The sequence below is a fragment of the Asterias amurensis genome, chromosome 12 (genome assembly GCF_032118995.1).
Source record: "Asterias amurensis chromosome 12, ASM3211899v1".
Classification (NCBI taxonomy): domain Eukaryota; kingdom Metazoa; phylum Echinodermata; class Asteroidea; order Forcipulatida; family Asteriidae; genus Asterias; species Asterias amurensis.
This window is the reverse complement of record NC_092659.1, coordinates 6,623,151-6,643,185: the sequence shown is the minus strand read 5'-3', so window position 1 is coordinate 6,643,185 and position 20,035 is coordinate 6,623,151. Positions and strand designations below refer to the sequence as shown.

At 38.9% G+C, this 20,035-nt stretch overlaps 1 protein-coding gene across 1 annotated transcript; it reads left to right on the top strand.

Annotated features, from left to right (window-relative positions):
- The first annotated feature begins 843 nt into the window (after positions 1-843).
- On the top strand, positions 844-17,021 carry LOC139945181 (uncharacterized). The gene is made up of 10 exons (XM_071942470.1): positions 844-992; positions 2,270-2,441; positions 3,374-4,204; positions 5,170-5,386; positions 6,517-6,758; positions 8,407-9,858; positions 10,180-10,381; positions 11,392-11,621; positions 12,399-12,614; positions 14,424-17,021. Exons 2-10 carry the CDS (start codon positions 2,290-2,292, stop codon positions 15,139-15,141), a joined length of 4,260 nt encoding a protein of 1,419 aa, XP_071798571.1. The 5' UTR covers positions 844-992; positions 2,270-2,289; the 3' UTR covers positions 15,142-17,021.
- Positions 17,022-20,035: the final 3,014 nt, after the last annotated feature.

The window sequence follows — 20,035 nt, the reverse complement described above, 5'->3', positions numbered from 1 at the left end:
TCGAAATCAAGGGTGTTGTTTCTTTCATAGTTATCTCGCAACTTCGACAACCAATTGAGCTCAAATTTTCACAGGTTTGTTGTTTTATGCATAGTTGAAACACAACAAGTGGGAAAACTGGTCTGTGACAGAGATGCAGTGAAAAGGGCTTATCTCTTATCCCTAGACCCTATAGCCTGCTGGGGAGGCCTCTATAATACTGGATTATTTTACAAGAAACAATATTATTTATCTAATTTAACCTGGGGTTCTGTGCTCTCAACTTTTGAGAAGATTTGATACATTGGGCTTTAAAGTTGGTCCTATTTAAAGCCAGTGGACAGTGGTAATTGTCAAAGACTAGCCTTCACAGTTGGTGTATCTCAACATGTGCTTAAAATAACAAACCTGTGAAAATTTGAGCTCAATCGGCCATCGAACTTTTCTTTCATTATTTATATCTCGCAACTTCGACGACCAATTGAGCTCAAATTTTCACAGGTTTGTTATTTTATGCATATTATGTTGAGATACACCAACTGTGAAGGCACTAGTCTTTCACAATTACTAGTGTCCAGATGATTATTTCACAAAGGAAAAGAGAGCCCGAATTCCATATTATTGTTATGACACCTCTCACCACCACAGTGGAAGAATAATAATTATTATTTCAAAAAAGTGTCGCAACATAGTCTCTTTCTCAAGACAGGAATTGGCAGTTTTTAACAAAATCCCTCGCACCGCAGCGAGGTTTTGTACACCGCGGTTTTCTAAGAAAAACGCCCCTTGGTTGATGGAAATACCGCCCTCTGCGGTCGGCCTACTGTTAGGAAGGGGAATTCCCGTGATGAGCAACAGAAGCAGACGGGGAGACGGCGCGATGTGCTCTTTCTCCAAACATTTGGGTGGTGATGATATAAAACCCTAAAAGTCCCAAGTAAAACCGCCTCAATATCTTGCTGGTCTTTCAAGTTTGCTACGAAGGCTAGTATACGTCCACGTAGACATTTTTGGTGAGTTAAATTAATCTCTTCACGATTTAAATCAAGAATTAATTTTTTTCATTTTGGACAAAATAAACAAAACTCACAAAATTATCAATAAATCAAATTTATTTTGCTAATAAAGGGCCTACTCAGTTTGCACTGATTAAATGTCTTCAGTTTGTTGTGTATCATTTCAAAGCATAAAATCACAGAAAATTAGGTTTTTCTCCCTGGATAGCATCTAGGGCTACTAACATTTAAAAAAAAAAAAAATAATAATAATCCAATTCTCAGTGGCCCTATATTATCTTTTTTGTTGTTGGCTTTGTTCTTCTTTGTTTGTTTACTATTAGCCCTATATAGGACTCTTTTTCTGTACACAGGAATCTTGAGTCCTATTGAGAACTATTGAGGCCCGTTTCTGGGGCTGAAAAAATTCACAGCTTCATAACTTAAATTTACCTGCAACAAGCCACTAATTTCAACAGATTCACATTCCATTGCATACATTTTTCTGCGGTGGGTTTTGGTCCTCATATTTTCCTCACAAATCCGGCATTTTCGTGAAATAATGCAGCTTCCAACGTTAAAAAATTCTCGTTTCGATGGTTTTCTCACAGTGTTGTCTGTTGTCGTGCGTACGCGTATACATTCGCGTGCAAGACGCATGATGCAAGCTTAGACGCATGAATTCTTGGTCATTGACTGCACAGCGTTAACAACACAATTCGAAATTTGCGCGTCTTGCGTACACACGGCAGACTGTGAGAGTACAAACAAAAATGGGAATTCCTTAACGTTGGGAGCTGCATTATTTCATGAAAATGACGGATTTGTGAAGAATACGTATATGACGATCAAAACCCACCACAGAAAAACATATTTGTATGCTGCCATGGAATGTGAATCGGTTGAAATTAGTGCTTTCTTGCAGGTAAGATTTGAGTTATGAAGCTGTGAAAATTTTCCGCCCCAGAAATGTACCATGATGTCGAGAAAACAAAAATGTAAGGCCGCCAGGGCTAGTTTACTGTTAGCTGTTTAAAAACTGTAAATTGAATTTGGAATTTTATTTGTTTGAAGAAAACAAATTCATGGTTGAACAGTTTTGAGACTTTTGGATGATCCTTTTTCATAGTTCTTGCCAGAAGGGCACGTTCTCAGACCTACTAGCGCAGAAAAGGTTTTATGATAATTTTGAGTAATTACAAATAGTGTCCAACTGTCTTTAACGCTAAAAAACTTTGCACTAACAAACTAAAAACAGTTAAGTATTCAGAATATTTGTTTTATTCCTTCCAAAGGTTTTTTGCTTACGATAAAAATGGCTGAGGCAAGGAGACCTAACTCACGAAACAGAAGGCGACCAGGGAAGAATTCTTCACGTAGAGATGTTCTGAAGCTTTGCACGGCGTATCTGTACCGTGAGGATGGTTGCGAGAGAGGAGAACTGTGTAACAACCTCCACATCTGCCGGTAAATAAAATGCAAATGTTTCTTTTCTTTTTTTTCAGGGGATAAAAACTGGTTTTTTTTAAACAATACTATTTATAGCACTTTATCTACAAGCTAACGAATTGCGTCCCAGTATGCGCACATTTTGCAGATATGCAATTAAATAAATAAAAACTCTTTTTATATAGATTTTGTAAATTAAAACCATAGAATGCTTTAGGTTGCACAATAGGACTGTTAAAAAACTTAGCTAAACACCAAGTACAGTAGAAAACATTCCAAAGACCTTATTAAATTCAGCATGCTTTGGCCAAACATCCACAAACTTTGAGAGTTAAAGGGTCTATGTAACTTTTGTAGGACAAAAAACACAATGTCCACAGATTTACACTAAACTTACACAATTTGAAGATAATGATAGTAGAAAGCTTCCCTGAAACTACTACGTGCTGAGGTGCTGTAGTTTTTGGGAAATGAGTTAAACAATGTCATGAAAATTATTTGAATCATTAACAAACGTATTTTCATGACATTGTTTTACTCATTTCTCAAAAACTACATCACCTCAATATTAAGTAAGATTTGAAGGGAAGCTTTCCACTATCATTAAAACCCTGTAAGTTTAGTGTAAATCTATGGACATTTTGAAAAAGTACCCAAATCCTTTAAGAGTGCCCTTCACAAATTCAAAAGAAATCCTGGGGAAAACCCAATAGCCGTCGAGTTTTTGAAAATTTGCTTTAGCCGGATCTGAACTTGCGACTGCTGGATGATCATGAGTTTCCCTCGTGGCTTGTTAAATCTTATGGTTTATCCCTTCAAGTATTTTGTTTACCAGTTTTAATGAGTAAGTATATTATTAAAAAAATCATTTACATGTTATGTATGTATTTTTTTTAAGAGGGGAGAAAAAATCATAAAGCATCGCTTTTTCTTTTGTTGTATATTATTAGAAACTATATGTTGGAGCAGTGCCGAGCTGGGAATTCCTGCCGCTTTTCACATGATATGCAGTCGGGACAAATAGATGTCATGATGGTGAGAAGGTATGGTTTTTGCCTGAAAGGGGAAACTCGACGCAAGTTCAAAAGTCTGTTTGCGGCAACGATCAGGTCCCCGAAGGACAGGTCAACAGATGAGTCAGTAGAAAGTATCGCGAAAAATAAACAGCTTAACGAGGCCAAATTAATGACTTTTCTTGAGAGCTTTTCCGATATCGAAAAGAAAGCGACAAACGCACAGCCTGCCAAAGTTGTTAAAAAAAAAACTGTAGGTCCAAATACATCTGCAGCTTCCAATTCTTTGGAGCAAGTTCCAGCAGCGAGAACCAGAAATCCGTCTGAGAATGCCAAGAGAAGAAAGTCCACTCCAAGCACTGACCCTCAGGTTTCAGAAAAAGTCTCGGAAAGACCATCCGACGAAAAGACCCCCCAAGTTACCACGGAGAAAATAGTAACTCAAAATACAGTAGAAGGATCCTCGGCTTCAGGAGAAGCCTCAAGTCCAACAAGTTCTTTATCAGCTGATCAGGAGCTGATGGGGGCGCCTTCATCTTCCGGGGAAAGGCTCGAGGTCTGCCATTTCTACTTACGAGGAAAGTGCAATTCCGATCAGAGGGAACATGGGATCTACGTGCATTGTTTGCAACCATTCCAGTGGCAGATTCTAGATGCTAGGACGAAGAATAAATCTTGGCTGAACCTATCCAAGCAGGCCAACAGTCATCTGGAGAAACACTTCTGTGATGTCAACAATAAAGAGTACACTGGGGGAATCCATGTATGGTAAGATATAACTACTTTTGCTGTAACGGCTGAAATCCTTTTTCGTTTGTTCTTTTTTTTTACATTCAAAAGGAAAGTAATATCCAACATTGATTTTTTTATGTGTAAATTTGTTCCAAATTGTCTTGATGACAAGTAAAGCAAAACAACCAATCTGTGAAAATTTAATCAATTCAATTCAACTTAACATTTATTTTAATGCTGCAATTCATTACAAAAAACACATTAAAGACAGTGGACACTATTGGTATTTGTCAAAGACTAGCCTTCACAGTTGGTGTATCTCAACATATGCATAAAATAACAAACCTGTGAAAATTTGAGCTCAATCGGTCATCGAACTTGCGAGATAATAATGAATGAAAGAAACACCCTTGTCACACGAAGTTGTGTGCGTTTAGATGGTTGATTTCGAGACCTCAAGTTCTAAACCTGAGGTCTCGAAATCAAATTCGTGGAAAATTACTTCCTTCTCGAAAACTGTGGCACTTCAGAGGGCCGTTTCGCACAATGTTTTTTTACCATCAACCTCTCCTCATTACTCTTTCCCAAGAAAGGTTTTATGCTAATAAATATTTTGAGTAATTACCAATAGTGTCCACTGCCTTTAAGTGGAAATTACCCAAGTAACAGTAACATGAGATAATAAATATATTTGGTGCACAATGAATCAATAATAAAACGGCAGAATGACAACATTTAGGAGTAAGGTGAAGCAGAACGCTTTTGCACCATAACCTATGGACAAACAAACAAAAAACCACGGAACCGTGACAGGACAAAGGAAGCGGACAAGACCATATGAGACAAGGCCAATACAACTTACAAGTTACACCTTGGGCATCTGAGTTACAGGGTTGCTTTTGAGGCAGCTTTTGTCCCTTGACAATAAATGAGTAACAATTATAAAAAAAATTATAATGGACAAATTTGAAAAATAACATTTATGTCTGCTTATTCCTCAGTGGTGAAAAAACCAACACGATCTTCATGCATGTCGTTACCGTTACATTTGGTAAACACTTCTCCACAATCCAAGATGGATTCGGCCATGTTTTAGATGTCCGGCGTCTTTCGACCCTCTCCTCTACTCGGGCAGGAGGCTGGAGGAAGGAGTACAGCACTCATTGGATGTGGTATTGGAAGGACGGAACCAAGAAGTGGAGGGAATACCCAAAACAGGTATGATTGTATTCATGCCTCCATGCCCCTGGTCATAATTGCCTCAAACCCGGTACTAATTGCCTCCGTGCCCCTGGTAATAGTTGCCTTCATGCCCCTGGTCATATCATAGAGTAAGGTCATATATATGCCTCCATGCCCCTGATCACAATTGCCTCTATGCCCATGGCCTTATTTGCCTCCATGCTCCTTGATTGCCTCCATGCCCCTTGCCATAATTGCTCCCATGCCCCTGGTCAATGCCTCCATGCTCCTATTCATATAGCTGCCTTTATAACACCCCTTACAAATATTCTGCCTTTTAATTGGTTTAGAGCGCCTCACATGATATTTCTTAGTTTTACTAGACGGCGGCTGTGTGATAGTGCATCGTTTGCCGTGTGATAGTGCATCGTTTGCCGTGTGATAGTGCATCGTTTGCCGTGTGATAGTGCGACGACTATCACGCGGCGTGCAGTACCCAGACGTCCTTTTACTCACCTCGAACCCAAGCAGTTGTGCATCTGTGTATCTGAAACGCGCGTACGAACGTTACGTGTACGAAGATGATAAATAGTCTGGTGGGGTGTTATAAAAAAAATATTGATTACTTTAATCTCGTGCTATGGTGAAAACTACGACTCCCTCAGTGATCCCCGGACGGTTCCATTTTCGCCCCGGGGATCACCTCGGGAGTAGTGTTAATCATAGCACTCGAACCAGTCAACATTTGTATACTATCCCCCTGGTCATAATTTCCCCCATGCCCCTTGTCATAATTGCCTCTATGCCTTTGGCCATAAATTCCCCAATCCCCCTCGGCATAATTGCCACCTCCATGCCCCTGGTCATTTATGGACTAATATGCCCCTGGTCATAATTGCCTTAATGCACCTTTTGCCCACAATAGAAATAACAATCTTCCTCTTTGACTCAGGCATGATATTTTTCCTACAATCTTATATCTTTGCCTTCAGAAAAGTGCAAGATTAATATTTAAGAGTGGCTCCCAGGTCAAACTGAGTTTTGTGATGAATCCTCTTGGGAATATACCTATTTAATTTTGCTGTCCGATTAATTTTCTGCCATTTGCGATTATCGCTTTTTTTTTTTTAACATCAAGTCATTAAACTAAATACTTTTTTTAACAGGTACCAGTACAGGCTGGTAACCCAGCCTCCTCAAGCATCAACACATTGATATTGGAGAGGAAATATTTGGACTTCATGTTGAAAGGAAAAACGGCCTGTTACGTTTTCACCACGGATGAAGGGAAGTTTAAAATAAACTTCTCCCGCATGGAGCAAACGTGCTTAGCAGATCACCGTGTGTTTGAGGTTGAAAGGAGACCCAAGTATTCAACATTAGAGCGCCCTGCCAACAGTACACAAAGGTACACTTTCAAAATGGTTTTCACTATTCCAGTGGAACACCCTCATCTATGACATTTTGTGGCTATGACTGTGAAAGTCTCGCGCGCACCGGAGCGAGAAAACACGGCAACTGAAAAACTTTATTTTTATGAATAAAATCTTTGCTTTAATTTATTCTTAATGCCGAATCTGAACAACAAACATACCCTATAGAGCTTGTTTAAATTAATTTGAGCTTTTTAAACAAATACACAATTATGGGTTAAAGTCTATGTATAGACAAAAGTAAAACTCTGGGACAAGGATGTTTGTTTGATCTTAAATTTGTTGATACCCCTTTTGTAAATCTATGACCGAATGTGAAACTACTCAAAGCTTACACGCGGACGCTTGATGGTCGCAAGGGTATAGATAAACGCGTGACGCAGTTTAAAGAGGAAGCCGACGCCTAAACGACCAATGAAAAGGCTTTTCACCCCGCGCGACAAAAACAAGCGTCTGCGTAAGTTTCGTGATCGGAGATGGGCACAAATTCTTAATTTTTACCAAGTAACCTGACCTGAGGTCAAGTTTAAATATCGGTTTTTCTTCGTTATTATGTTGACTTTATTTTTACCTTTATATATGATGTTAATTAGTATTACATTTTTAACAACATATGTCATTTTTATGGTCATAAACTACATTAAACTAAAGTAATGGACGAAACAAAATCTCCCCAACGTAAATCTCCATTAGGCTGGAAAACCAGGAGATGATTTCACAAAGAGCTAAGTAATTGATCTAAACTGCAAATCAAGCGGAGTTGCTAAGTAAAGTGGGATGACACAATACAAATCGCTTTGGTGATACTGACAATTTGTTTTACGATGGATTTTATTGCTTTGTGAAATTGAGCCCTGTACCCCCATCAGGGAGGGACTGAAAACCTAATACAGGTAGTGCCCCAAGCGGAAGGAGAGGAAAAAAAGGCACTACACCAACCCGACCATGGTTAATGAAATATCTGAGCAAATAGATGCAGTGAAGAAAAAAAACTTTTCACCGTAGCAACTTTAAGATTTTGGACTCACAAGATCAAAGCTAATCGTTTTGCTCATTTTGCAAATCCTATACCATGTGAAGCACAAGATTTTTTGAGGGATTTCCCACCATGATCATTTTTATGTAAGTTTTTGTGAAAATCTTCAAAGTTTTCAATCTTACCAATGTGTTTCCCATCCACAAGGTCAAAATACGGGTGATGTGAGACAAGTGGAGAGGCAGTTGGTCTTAAGTTGAGTAACACCCGTTTCAGACAGGCGCTCCAGAGTTGCGCCGAACCAAATTCTGAATTAAGTGCATGAAATGTTTGACGTCTGAAATAGTTAGGAGCGACTGGACGTGCTAGAAGTCGAAAGATCGGCTGTTGCAGTCGGTCTGAACAACTCATGCGCCTTGGTTTCAGTTGCGATCTTGTCATGAGCCTAACCTAATGTAAATGTTAAGAGCGCCTGTATAAAACCAAAATTTAAATGGGTCGACCAAGAGTCACTTCTAATCTATTTGGTTCGGTGCGACTCTGGAGTGCCAGTCTGAACTGGGTTTAACTCTGAACTGGGTGTAAGGACAAAAACAGTCTCCAAGCAATACTTTAAGTCATGCAAGTTGTTCTCTTTTCTTTTGTAGTGAGGCTGATGTCGACGAGTCATGTGCCAGTAACTTCTCAGCTGACGGACATTCTGATGAGCTCAATCCAGTTGCAGCCCCTAAGATGGTAAACAGAGACGTTGCATCAGTTGAAGACGTAAAGGAAACGAAAAGCCCAAAGGAGGAAACACAACCCAGGAAGGACAAAAAGGAGGAGGAAAGACCAAAAGTTGCCGACAGCGGTGCTCTACAGTCGGTGAAATCAAGAGCAGTGTGTCACAAAACAACACCACCTGATGTAGCTAGCTTCAGGGGGTCAGAGGGAAACTGCTCATGCCAACCATCAGGAGCAGGAAACCCACAACATCTTCAGAAAGAACCGGAAGCGTCGGTGTTTGTTGTTAAGAAGCCAGATGTTGCCACCCCCAAGGACGTAACAGGTAGTGCTCTTTCATCCAGGGAAACCGACAGGCTACGTGAGAACGTTTTCAGAGGACCTCATCCATCTCATGTCCAAGATGCCGTCAGACCTAAAGAAAAGAGCAAGGACCAACAGTTGCAAGAGGCGAAACCAAGGTGGAATGCCATCGACTATGACCATCTTGAAGCTACTCTGGATAAGCTCAATGATGGAGGTAGACTATCATCTGAACAAGCAAGCCAGATTCATGCAAATCTGACAACACTTGTTGCTAATTTTAAAAAGGAAGGTACGTGGACACATGTGCCATATTCACTTAAGTTAAAAATCAATGAGGCCCAAAACCTTAATTTAGAGCAGAACCCAGATACCTCCAAGCTTAAGCTCAAGGCAGAACAAAGTTCCTCCGTCTTGCCTTTAAAAGAAGCAAGTGCCAATCGTGTTTCCCGGAAACCCCAGTTGCAAGAGGCAAATCCTATGTGGAATGCCCCTGACTTTGACCTTAACCATTCTGAGAATTCTCTCGACAAGATCAAAGTTGGAGATACGCTGTCGCCTGAAGAAACAGCTGAGGTCCAAGTGATTCTGAAGACACTTGAAGACGATGATAATCATATGTCATTGGCACAGATGATAAAACTCTTGAAAGCTCGAAAGCTACACATAAAGTATGATGGTGATGGCACCCCCAAGCTTACACTCAAGAAAGAACCAACTTCTCCTGTCTTGCCTGTAAAAGAAGCGAGTGCCAAACATGTGTCCCGGAAACCAAAGTCTCCTAGCTCAAGGTCTCTACCAATGGCTGCTTCCTCCAATCCAACTGATGGTGCTATCCACTGCACTGGTTACCAAACCGAGTCAGTCTACATCTGCACTTACTTTCTCCGCGGAAGATGTATATTTGACGGAGACAAGTACAACCACAAGAGGCATTGCAGAAAGCCTTTTCAGTGGCAGACAAAGGACACACAACGAGGGCAAACTGGCTGGCAAGACCTTCCTCAAACTGAGAACTACAATGTTGAGAAGATTTACTGTGACGTCAACAATTCTCTTTACAGCTCACGAAGGTAACTAGTAGTAGTTGATAAATGAGGGTGTTGTCCAATAGACCTTATGCACATCAAGGCATTTCAGTAGGGCGCCCTCACCTAGGGGGTCAAAAGGAGGTTGATAATTTGCCAATAATGTGCACCGCGCATACAAATCTGTACGTTTCGATTGTTTCGTCACCGTTTTTCCTCTAAGATGACATCAATGCATAAGGTCCATCACTGAAACTCCAATCCTGTTGACTTTACATAAATTTTAAAAGTTTTTTGAAAAGTGTTTTGTAGGGTCTACGTCTGGGTGTTATAGTCCGTAATTGTGTAAATTTTTATCATCTTCAGCAATGACGGAAACTTCTATTCTGATATGACCATCAAATTTGACGTCATGACCGGTACTGTGGAATGTAGTTACGAGGTTGATGTCCGGAGGCTGGCGACAGTGTCAAGTGTCACAAAGAGTAACTGGGAAAAAGCGTTTTGCATCGAGTGGGTTTGGTACTGGCTGGATGAAACACAGAGATGGATCGTTTACTCAGAAAAGGTCAGTATTTGTTTTCCTCCAATTCTTGATGGGAGACTTTTCAGACGCTGGCTTCAGATATTAACAGTCCATTTTTTGCTGCTCTGACTCTTACAAAAATATCCTGTGGTTTTTTCTGTGGTACACAAAATACCACAGGAATATTAAGTTCCAGTGGAACTCTCAGTATTGCGCATGTAGGTCTTAGCAGGGTTGCTACTAGCTTGAACTATGAAAAAGGACCGTCTAAAAGTCTCCCGTTATAAGAGAAAATTCGACCACGGACCATAATATAATAGCACAGTTTGACTAACTCTGATAGACTAAATATTGGGGATTGATGCTCGTCGACGATGGTTGGACTTGTCTTGTGGATCAGAGAGCAAAACAAGTCCACACAGTGTAGGCACTTGAAACACTAACACCGTGTTGACACTCTGTGGACTTTTCCTTATTCTGTACACTATGTAAGGAAAATCCTACTCTTCGGCACTGTAAAAATACTGTGTTGACGTGTGTAAATCCTCGTAGTGTTTCATGTCTCTACACAAACGGGAGAAACTCGGCAACGCGATACACCCCAAAGCTAAGACACATACCAAATTACTGCTGATGATGTGTTCTTTCCAGCCATGCATATAACTCAATTCCTGAAATTGCCTACATCTGACTCATTTTCACAGAGCGGGTCACATGGTTTTTATCAAGTCTGCATTCATGTAGCAAGGCAGAACAAAAGACTGTCGGCAAAGTGTATGCAACCTAGAGCTGAGATGTGATTATATAATAATTATAATAACAATAAGCAGCATTGAAATACGTTCTACTTTGAAGACAAAATCACAGCGCCTACAAGTACAAGAAAACATATAAAATAAATGAAAAAATTGCCTTTGAGAAATACTCTGATTGAGTCAAAACACGAGGCCATAAACATCTTGCTGCGTTTATACCACAAGTAATTTTGATAATTATGCAGTTTACAACAGCTTATTAAAAAAAGTTTCTCGTTCCATTTGTTTCTGGTGCAGAATATGAAAGGCATCATAGCAGGCATCGACAGCAGCAGTATCGAGCAGAAGTACTTGGACTATGAAAGCAAGCAGGGGGCTGCCAAAATTAACTTCACAGCAGGAGGCCAGCGCTACGAGCTTGACTTCCAGGCTATGCAACAGAAGAACCTACACTACCTTACATGCAGGCGGGTCAGACGGCGACCAAAGTTTGCCAGTATGGAGGAACGAAAACAAGAATCTAAACGGTACACTTTTGTTGTTGTTTAGGGACAATACTAAAATAATTTTTACCCTAAGCAAGGATCGAAAGTTTAATGTTTTGGTTGGCACAAAGTTTGACAGGGAAACAATTTGGAAGGAGGAAAGTTGATCAACTATTTTTCCTGGGTGTAACTATGACACTGATCTGTACAGGTTTTTTGGTAAAGAAAAGATTAAAACAAAAACTTAAAAAACTTATTGCTCGCTACCGACACACTTACAAATTAAGTAGAGGATGGTGTGAGCATGTGATTTCATCTTTATTAGTGCGTTTAAGTTTAAGTCTTTGTCTATGAACTTCGCTCTCAACTCGGGTTGTCTTCTTACACTTTCAAAGAAATGGTTAGAACTTGTCTCTACAAGGAAGGGATGCGAACACATCCCTCTATAGACATTGTCAGCTTAAGGAAATGTTCTCTCTGCTTAATAATAATGACCGTATTTATAACGCGCCTTTTGCCAAAGGATACTAAGTGCCAGGTATTATTACTGCAAGGAGTGGGACGAAGTTTGAGATAAAAGACCTAATCCTTGAACGCCTTCTCTTTACGATAAGTGCACTGGGTTCTTTTACATGCATTTACACAACACATGGGACCAACAGCTTTACGTCCCATCCGAAGGACGAAGCAATGGTTAAGTGTCTTGCTTAAGGACACAAGTGTCATGGCTGGGGATTCGAACCCACACTCTGCTGATCAGAAACTGATATAGTTATTTGTAGAAACAAAATGCGTTTTATGAACAAATTTTCTCAACAGACACAAAGCTCTGGCAGAGGGAGGTAGTGTTGTGGTGCCGACGACCTGGGACAATCGCGGTGCCAGAACGGACGAGGTACTGGTCAACATCAGAGCCTTCACAAGTGCTGAATACATCAATATTGCCAACTTGTTTTGGGACACCATGGATGACAAAGCCACGATCATCTCAATACAGCGGGTTCAGAACCTGGAGTTGTGGGAGGACTTCACAAAGTATGTGGAATCTTTCATTATGAGTAAACTATTATTTTGTCTGTCTACATCATTACAGGAAAGCTCCCTATAAAGAATTTCCGAGTTTGGCCACAAAAACTTGGTAACTTGGAGAGCATACATCTTTTTCTTTGAGTGTGTTAACAATGAATTACTTGGGTTACTTCAATGTATGAGCAGTAAATTTGCCTGTGACAATCGGCAGCCCTTAGTCTGTTCATAATCCAATTAAGTCCACCAGCTGGAAAAGAAATTACATGGAAATAACAGGTGTGAGTTGCCAGAGAAAAAATGATGTTTTACTCTGGCCCCTTTTTTGAATGGAGCTTCCCAAACACTTTCGTTTAATTGTTTAACCATTTATTAGTGATTCCAGTTTAACTTGAAAATTGAAACAATGTGCAGGGTACCCATGATCATCAATGCAGGCTTTCTATTCTTTGAGTCGATCTAAGGAAAAAGCTGCAGGGGTCAAAAACTTTCCAAGATTCAAAATAGAAAACCATTCCTGGTCTTGAGGTCACAACCATAGTGTGGTGTTAATAATTCATCATTTTTTTTTTTTTTTTTTTATGTATCAATATAAAACACGAGGGAAACTTACTGTTTTTTTGTGGTTTTTTTTTTTAAGTTTAAGTACCTCAGTGCCCTAGTGCCTCCTTACTGCAGTGCCTCAGTACCTCAGTGCATGCCCCAGTGGCTCAGTGCCTCAGTAGTTTAGAACCCTCAGTATGGGAACCTTAAATCATTCTTACCTCAGTGCCCCAGTACCCTAGTACCTCAGTGAAGTCCATCAATACCTCACAGTGCCTCCTGTACTTCAGAGCAATAGAACATCAGTACCTAAAATCATTGGTATACTCCAGTACCCCAGTACCATAGTACCTCAGTGCCTCACACTGCCTCCCATACTTCAGAACAATAGAACATCAGTACCTAAAATCATTGGTACTCCAGTACCCCAGTACCATAGTACCTCAGTGCCTCAGTGCTTCACTGTAGTAGATCAGTGCCCTAAAATCATTGGTACCTCAGTCCCCAGTACCTCATTGCCTCATACCTAAGTGATTAGTGCTGGGCGAATAGTGAAATTTTGTTATTCTGATACCGCTGGCCAACTATCCGAAATTAACCGGATATTCGAATAGAAAAAAATAAAAAATAAAAAATTAAATTTTTTTTTTTTTTGCCGCTAGAGGGCGCTGTTTGTTTGTGAATGAGCTCTTATGGGCGGATTGATATTAGTTTTAGACAGTGTCACTCGGTTCATTCATAAAAATGACCGGATCTAATTTAAAGATGGCGATTTGCTTTTTCTTTTGATCGTGAATGACTCTACGTGAAGGAAAACTTTTGTAATCTTTGAACAAATTACGTCAGAAATGTCATTGTTTTAACTCTTCACGGAGGTGAGCATAGTTAAATACTTAATATATGCTGTTTTATGCTGTCTTTATAGAAGTTTCATAAGGATTCAGACAAAACATTCATATCAGTTGTCGCTCGACGTCCGCGGATATTCGGATATTAAAGAATATCCAGTTACTCGGTTGTAATTACAGAATTATCCGGTTTGTAAATAGGTATTCGCGCCCTATGCGGATATCCGGTTAAGAAAAAAAAGGCATTCGCGGTTACGGATAGGAAAACCTATTCGCCATTAACCGGATATTCGAATAATTCGCCCAGGCCTATAAGTGATTCAGTGCCTTAGTGCCTCAGTACCATAACTACAAACAAAAGTAAAGTCAACCACTTCATCATTTTCAAATACCTACATGTAGTTCTCTCTACTTTATATCCTTTTAGGATGAGTGAAAGGATGAAAAAGCGAAAGAGAGGTCAGCCAGTTCTACAGAAGCAACTTTTTCACGGAACCCAAGAAAAATACAAGGATCCCATCAGCCGTCAGAACTTCGACTGGCGACTCAGCGGGACCACCGTCGGTACACTCTACGGAAAGGGGAGCTACTTCGCTCGTGATGCAAGTTTTTCCAACAGCTACACATTACCTGATTCCGATGACTGCCGTTACGTCTTTGTGGCTCAAGTCCTAATCGGAGACACAATCACTGGAGACCCCTCATACGTTAGGCCTCCACCTAAAGACCTGAACGATCCACATGGGGAACTGTATGACTCCTGCGTCGATAAGATGAGTAACACGGAAATATTTGTTGTCTTTGAAAAAACACAAGTGTACCCTGAGTATTTGATTAGGTATAAATTGAAGTCTCCATCCGGCGCGAGTAATGCGGCTAGTGCAGGGTACGTAGGCCGACAATCAACTGCTTATACACCTTCTGGTGGACGTGCTACTGCGAGACCGGTTTATCAAACCCATTCTGCAAGCAGTAACCCATCTCAGAACTACGCAAATCCAAATCCAACTCCAACGTCTTATCAAACCTCTTATGCAAGCAGAAACGCAAGCGCAAACCCAAGATCTCCTCAGACTCCTCAGACTCCTCCTCCGCGACAGCGATCATCTCCTAAGAAAGAACCATCATCATGCACCATACAGTAATTCGATAAGTGCCGCATTTTCTATTGAAAAACAGTGCGTCTTGCTGTCAAGGTTTCACTTCCAGTCATTAGACCGATCCATTAAGCTGCGCCCCTCGGACTTTCCAATGCCATTCTGCACAACTCTACCGCGCGCGCCAAGCATACGCGTACATGACTGTCGGACTTTATTTGACACGACTTTTGGTTGCGAAATGGGTTGTAATTGGTCAATATTAATGGGGCTGAGCTTAATGGATTGGTCTATTGACACAAAGAGCTATGTTTGTTACGAGGAGAAAGTAGTGGTGTAACATTTGCGCACTACTATCAGGGATGTGATTTTACCCAGATTGCAGAGTTGGGCTTTTAAAACTACAGACAAATGTAGGTTAGCAGGCTCTGCGCTTGCAAGCTTTTGCACACTTCAAGCTTAAATTACGCTTTTTTGTGCACTCGCAAGCTTTTTTCAACAGCCTATCACACCCCTGTACTAGGTGAATTCCGAACCTTAAAAAAATACTACAACTTTTTACACCTTAAAAGTTTCTTTCTAAAAATTGGATACCCGAACCAGTTGTGCCAAGAATTTGGTTTAAATGAGACACAGCTGTTTGCAGTTGACCAAAGAAAGTTTTTCTGGAAGGGGGTCTAAACCTGTGACCTTCAGAACAGTGTCGGTATCCTTGATGAAGCGTGTATGCGTGAAAGGCTATCATTGGCTGAGAATCATGCCCTGCGCGTACATGCGTGTGTTTTCCCCTTGTTTTGTCGTGCAGTTTAATTGTGTGAGAGCATGCACCATGACAAACATTTAACAAATTGTTCATAAGTCTCACTCTGCTGCAATGTATAGATCGTGCAAGTCTTTTAAGATTTGATGAACGGTACCGTGAAGTCTCACAGCTTTTACGAACACTTCTTGATTTTGAAACAAAATCGTGCACAACGGCAACAATATAATGAGTTGTTCACAAGTCTATATCTCTGCCACAATGTACATTATCCTATACACAATCTGAAATGAAATTTTTCTCAAAATTAGTTTGTTTAATCCAAGTGCTTCTCACCAAGTAAGCTTTTTGACATTAATTTTTTGAATAGTTACCAACGGTACGTATACCCTCCCATTTCGCTGGAAAAATTATTTCCATTTGTTCATTATTTGCTGTATATAAGAGTAAAATATTTGCATGGTCAGTAACAAATGCGATTGTCAAATAAGTAATTTATATCAAACTTGAAACATTTTAAAACAATCAAATTTATTAGACAAATGTTTGAGCATCAAGTGGTAGCTTAAATTTATAAAAAGAGGATGATAAATTTAGCTCAAAATGAGATTAAGTTACCTACTACATGTAGTTCATAGTTTAATAATATTGATGTGGACACTTGTAAAGGCCCTAGTTCATATAGCTGCTTTTAAAGCACAATATGCGACGGTTGATATTTGACTTTTTCTTTCCTTTAATTTTGAGGAAAATTAGAGGGAAATTTGTTTGAATCAAGTTTTGGCAAATTTAAATGGCAATTTTAAGCTGTAAAATGATGCAGAGGCTTTACTGATCCTTTTTTTTATGGAGGTTGAATATTTGAGCCATATTTTTAGGAATATTATTCAAAATTGAAAAAATCTCAAGGGGTAAGTCCAGCGGTTTTTTTTTCCATATTAATTAAGCTCAAAAATGACTATTCGCAAGTACATGTAAGCCTAATGTATGTGCAGAATTTTTATCAAATTTGAGCCAAAAATTGAAAAAAATTGCAAGGGGTCAGTCTAGCATTTGTATCAGATTTGAGCTTTTTTTTAACATGCAATTTAAAGGAACACGTTGCCTTGGATCGGACGAGTTGGTCAAAGCAAAAGCGTTTGTAACCGTTTTTTATAAAATGCATATGGTTGGAAAGATGTTTTAAAAGTAGAATACAATGATCCACACAAGTTTGCCTCGAAATTGCGTGGTTTTCCTTCTACTGTGCGAACTAACATGGTCGGCCATTTATGGGAGTCAAAATTTTGACCCCCATAAATGGCCGACGTGTTAGTCGACGAGGTAAGAGGAAAACCACGCAATTTCGAGGCATGTTTGTGTGGATCATTGTATTCTACTTTTACAACATCTTTCTACCCATATGCATTTTATAAAAAATGGTTCCAAACACTTTTCAAAGACCAACTCGACCGATCCAAGGCAACGTGTTCCTTTAAGGCTCCAAAAAGGCGCAGTGGGCTCCGTTGATCTATCTACATGTAGGTATGTTATAAGATTTATTTAGAATAGTATTGATAGTTGAAAAAAATCAAGCTTTTTGGGGTATTTATATTCACTTTTTGAATCGTCAGATAAAGTTCACCGTCATGTGTGTAAAAATTTATTTACAAATTTAAAGACGAATTTTCTTTTGGTCATGATTTTCAAAGACCAGTATTCTCACTTGGTGCACCTTAACACAATACATAAAAAAAAAAAAAAAAATCATCTTGCCTAGTTCTTAAATTTTGAAGAGATCAATCTTCACCGAGTAGCATCTTTTCAAGAGTTTTGAAACATTTCAAGATAAATTAATGGAATGTTGGATGTATGGTAACTTGTGTGAATAATTGAAATAAAATGAGAGTAAAGCAATATCAAATTTGAACCCAAATTGGAAACCCAAAAATAAAAAAAAAATCGCAAGCATTTTTATCCAATTCGAGCCCCAAAATAAAATAAAAATCGCAAGGGGCAAGTCCAGCATTTTTATCCAATTTGAGCCCAAAATTAAGCAAAATCACAAGGGGTAAGTCCAGCATTTTTATCAAATTTGAGCCCAAAATTGAACAAAAATGCAAGAAGTAAGTCCAGCATTTATTTGAACCCAAAAATGAAAAAATCACAAGGGGTAAGTCTAGCATTTTTATCAAATTTTAGCCCAAAATGGAAAAAAATCACAAGGGGTAAGGTCCAGCATTTTTATCAAATTTGAGCCCCAAAATTAAAAAAATCGCAAGGGGCAAGTCCAGCATTTTTATCCAATTTGAGCCCAAAATGGAAAAAAATCACAAGGGATAAGCCCAGCATTTTTATCAAATTTGAGACTAAAAAATCAAACCATTGCATGTGTGCAGAATTTATATCAAGTTTGAGCCAAAAATATAAAAAAATCTCAAGGGGTAAGTCCTGCATTTATATCCAATTTGAGCCCCAAAATTAAAAATATCGCAAGGGTAAAACCAGCATTTTTATCCAAATTGAGCCAAAAATTTAATAAAATCGCAAGGGGTAAGTCCAGCATTTATTTGAACCAAAAATTGAACAAATCGCAAGGGGTAAGTCCAGCATTTTTATCAAATTTTAGCCCAAAATTAAGCAAAATCACAAGGGGTAAGTCCAGCATTTTTATCAAATTTGAGCCCAAAATTGAACAAAATTGCAAGAAGTAAGTCCAGCATTTATTTGAACCCAAAAATGAAAAAATCACAAGGGGTAAGTCCAGCATTTTTATCACATTTTAGCCCAAAATGGAAAAAAATCACAAGGGGTAAGTCCAGAATTTTTATCCAATTTGAGCCCCAAAATTAAAAAAATCGCAAGGGGCAAGTCCAGCATTTTTATCCAATTTGAGCCCAAAATGGAAAAAAATCACAAGGGATAAGCCCAGCATTTTTATCAAATTTGAGACTAAAAAATCAAACCATTGCATGTGTGCAGAATTTATATCAAGTTTGAGCCAAAAATATAAAAAAATCGCAAGGGGTAAGTCCTGCATTTATATCCAATTTGAGCCCCAAAATAAAAAAATATCGCAAGGGGTAAAACCAGCATTTTTATCCAAATTGAGCCAAAAATTTAATAAAATCGCAAGGGGTAAGTCCAGCATTTATTTGAGCCAAAAATTGAAAAAATCACAAGGGGTTAAGTCCAGCATTTTTATCAAATTTTAGCCCAAAATGGAAAAAAAAATCACAAGGGGTAAGTCCAGCATTTTTATCTAATTTGAGACTAATAAAAAATCAAACCATTGCATGTGTGCAGAATTTATATCAAGTTTGAGCCAAAAATATAAAAAAATCGCAAGGGGTAAGTCCTGCATTTATATCCAATTTGAGCCCCAAAATCATAAAAATATCGCAAGGGTAATACCAGCATTTTTATCCAAATTGAGCCAAAAATTTAATAAAATCGCAAGGGGTAAGTCCAGCATTTATTTGAACCAAAAATTGAACAAATCGCAAGGGGTAAGTCCAGCATTTTTATCAAATTTTTGCCCAAAATGGAAAAAAAATCACAAGGGGTAAGTCCAGCATTTTTATCCAATTTGAGCCGAAAATTTAACAAAATCGCAAAAAGTAAGTCCAGCATTTATTTGAACCCAAAAATGAAAAAATCACAAGGGGTAAGTCCAGCATTTTCATCAAATTTTAGCCCAAAATGGAAAAAAATCGCAAGGGGTAAGTCCAGCATTTTTATCAAATTTTAGCCCAAAATTAAGCAAAATCACAAGGGGTAAGTCCAGCATTTTTATCAAATTTGAGCCCAAAATTGAACAAAATTGCAAGAAGTAAGTCCAGCATTTATTTGAACCCAAAAATGAAAAAATCACAAGGGGTAAGTCCAGCATTTTTATCAAATTTTAGCCCAAAATGGAAAAAAATCACAAGGGGTAAGTCCAGAATTTTTATCCAATTTGAGCCCCAAAATTAAAAAAATCGCAAGGGGCAAGTTCAGCATTTTTATCCAATTTGAGCCCAAAATGGAAAAAAATCACAAGGGATAAGCCCAGCATTTTTATCAAATTTGAGACTAAAAAATCAAACCATTGCATGTGTGCAGAATTTATATCAAGTTTGAGCCAAAAATATAAAAAAATCGCAAGGGGTAAGTCCTGCATTTATATCCAATTTGAGCCCCAAAATAAAAAAATATCGCAAG

Excerpts from the sequence above, each read along its gene's own strand:
- LOC139945181 (XM_071942470.1), top strand. The coding sequence starts at position 2,290 with ATGGCTGAGGCAAGGAGACCTAACTCACGAAACAGAAGGCGACCAGGG. Across the intron at positions 5,387-6,516 it reads GGAGGGAATACCCAAAACAG|GTACCAGTACAGGCTGGTAA; the intron begins GTATGATTGTAT and ends TTTTTTTAACAG. Across the intron at positions 12,615-14,423 it reads TTGTGGGAGGACTTCACAAA|GATGAGTGAAAGGATGAAAA; the intron begins GTATGTGGAATC and ends ATATCCTTTTAG.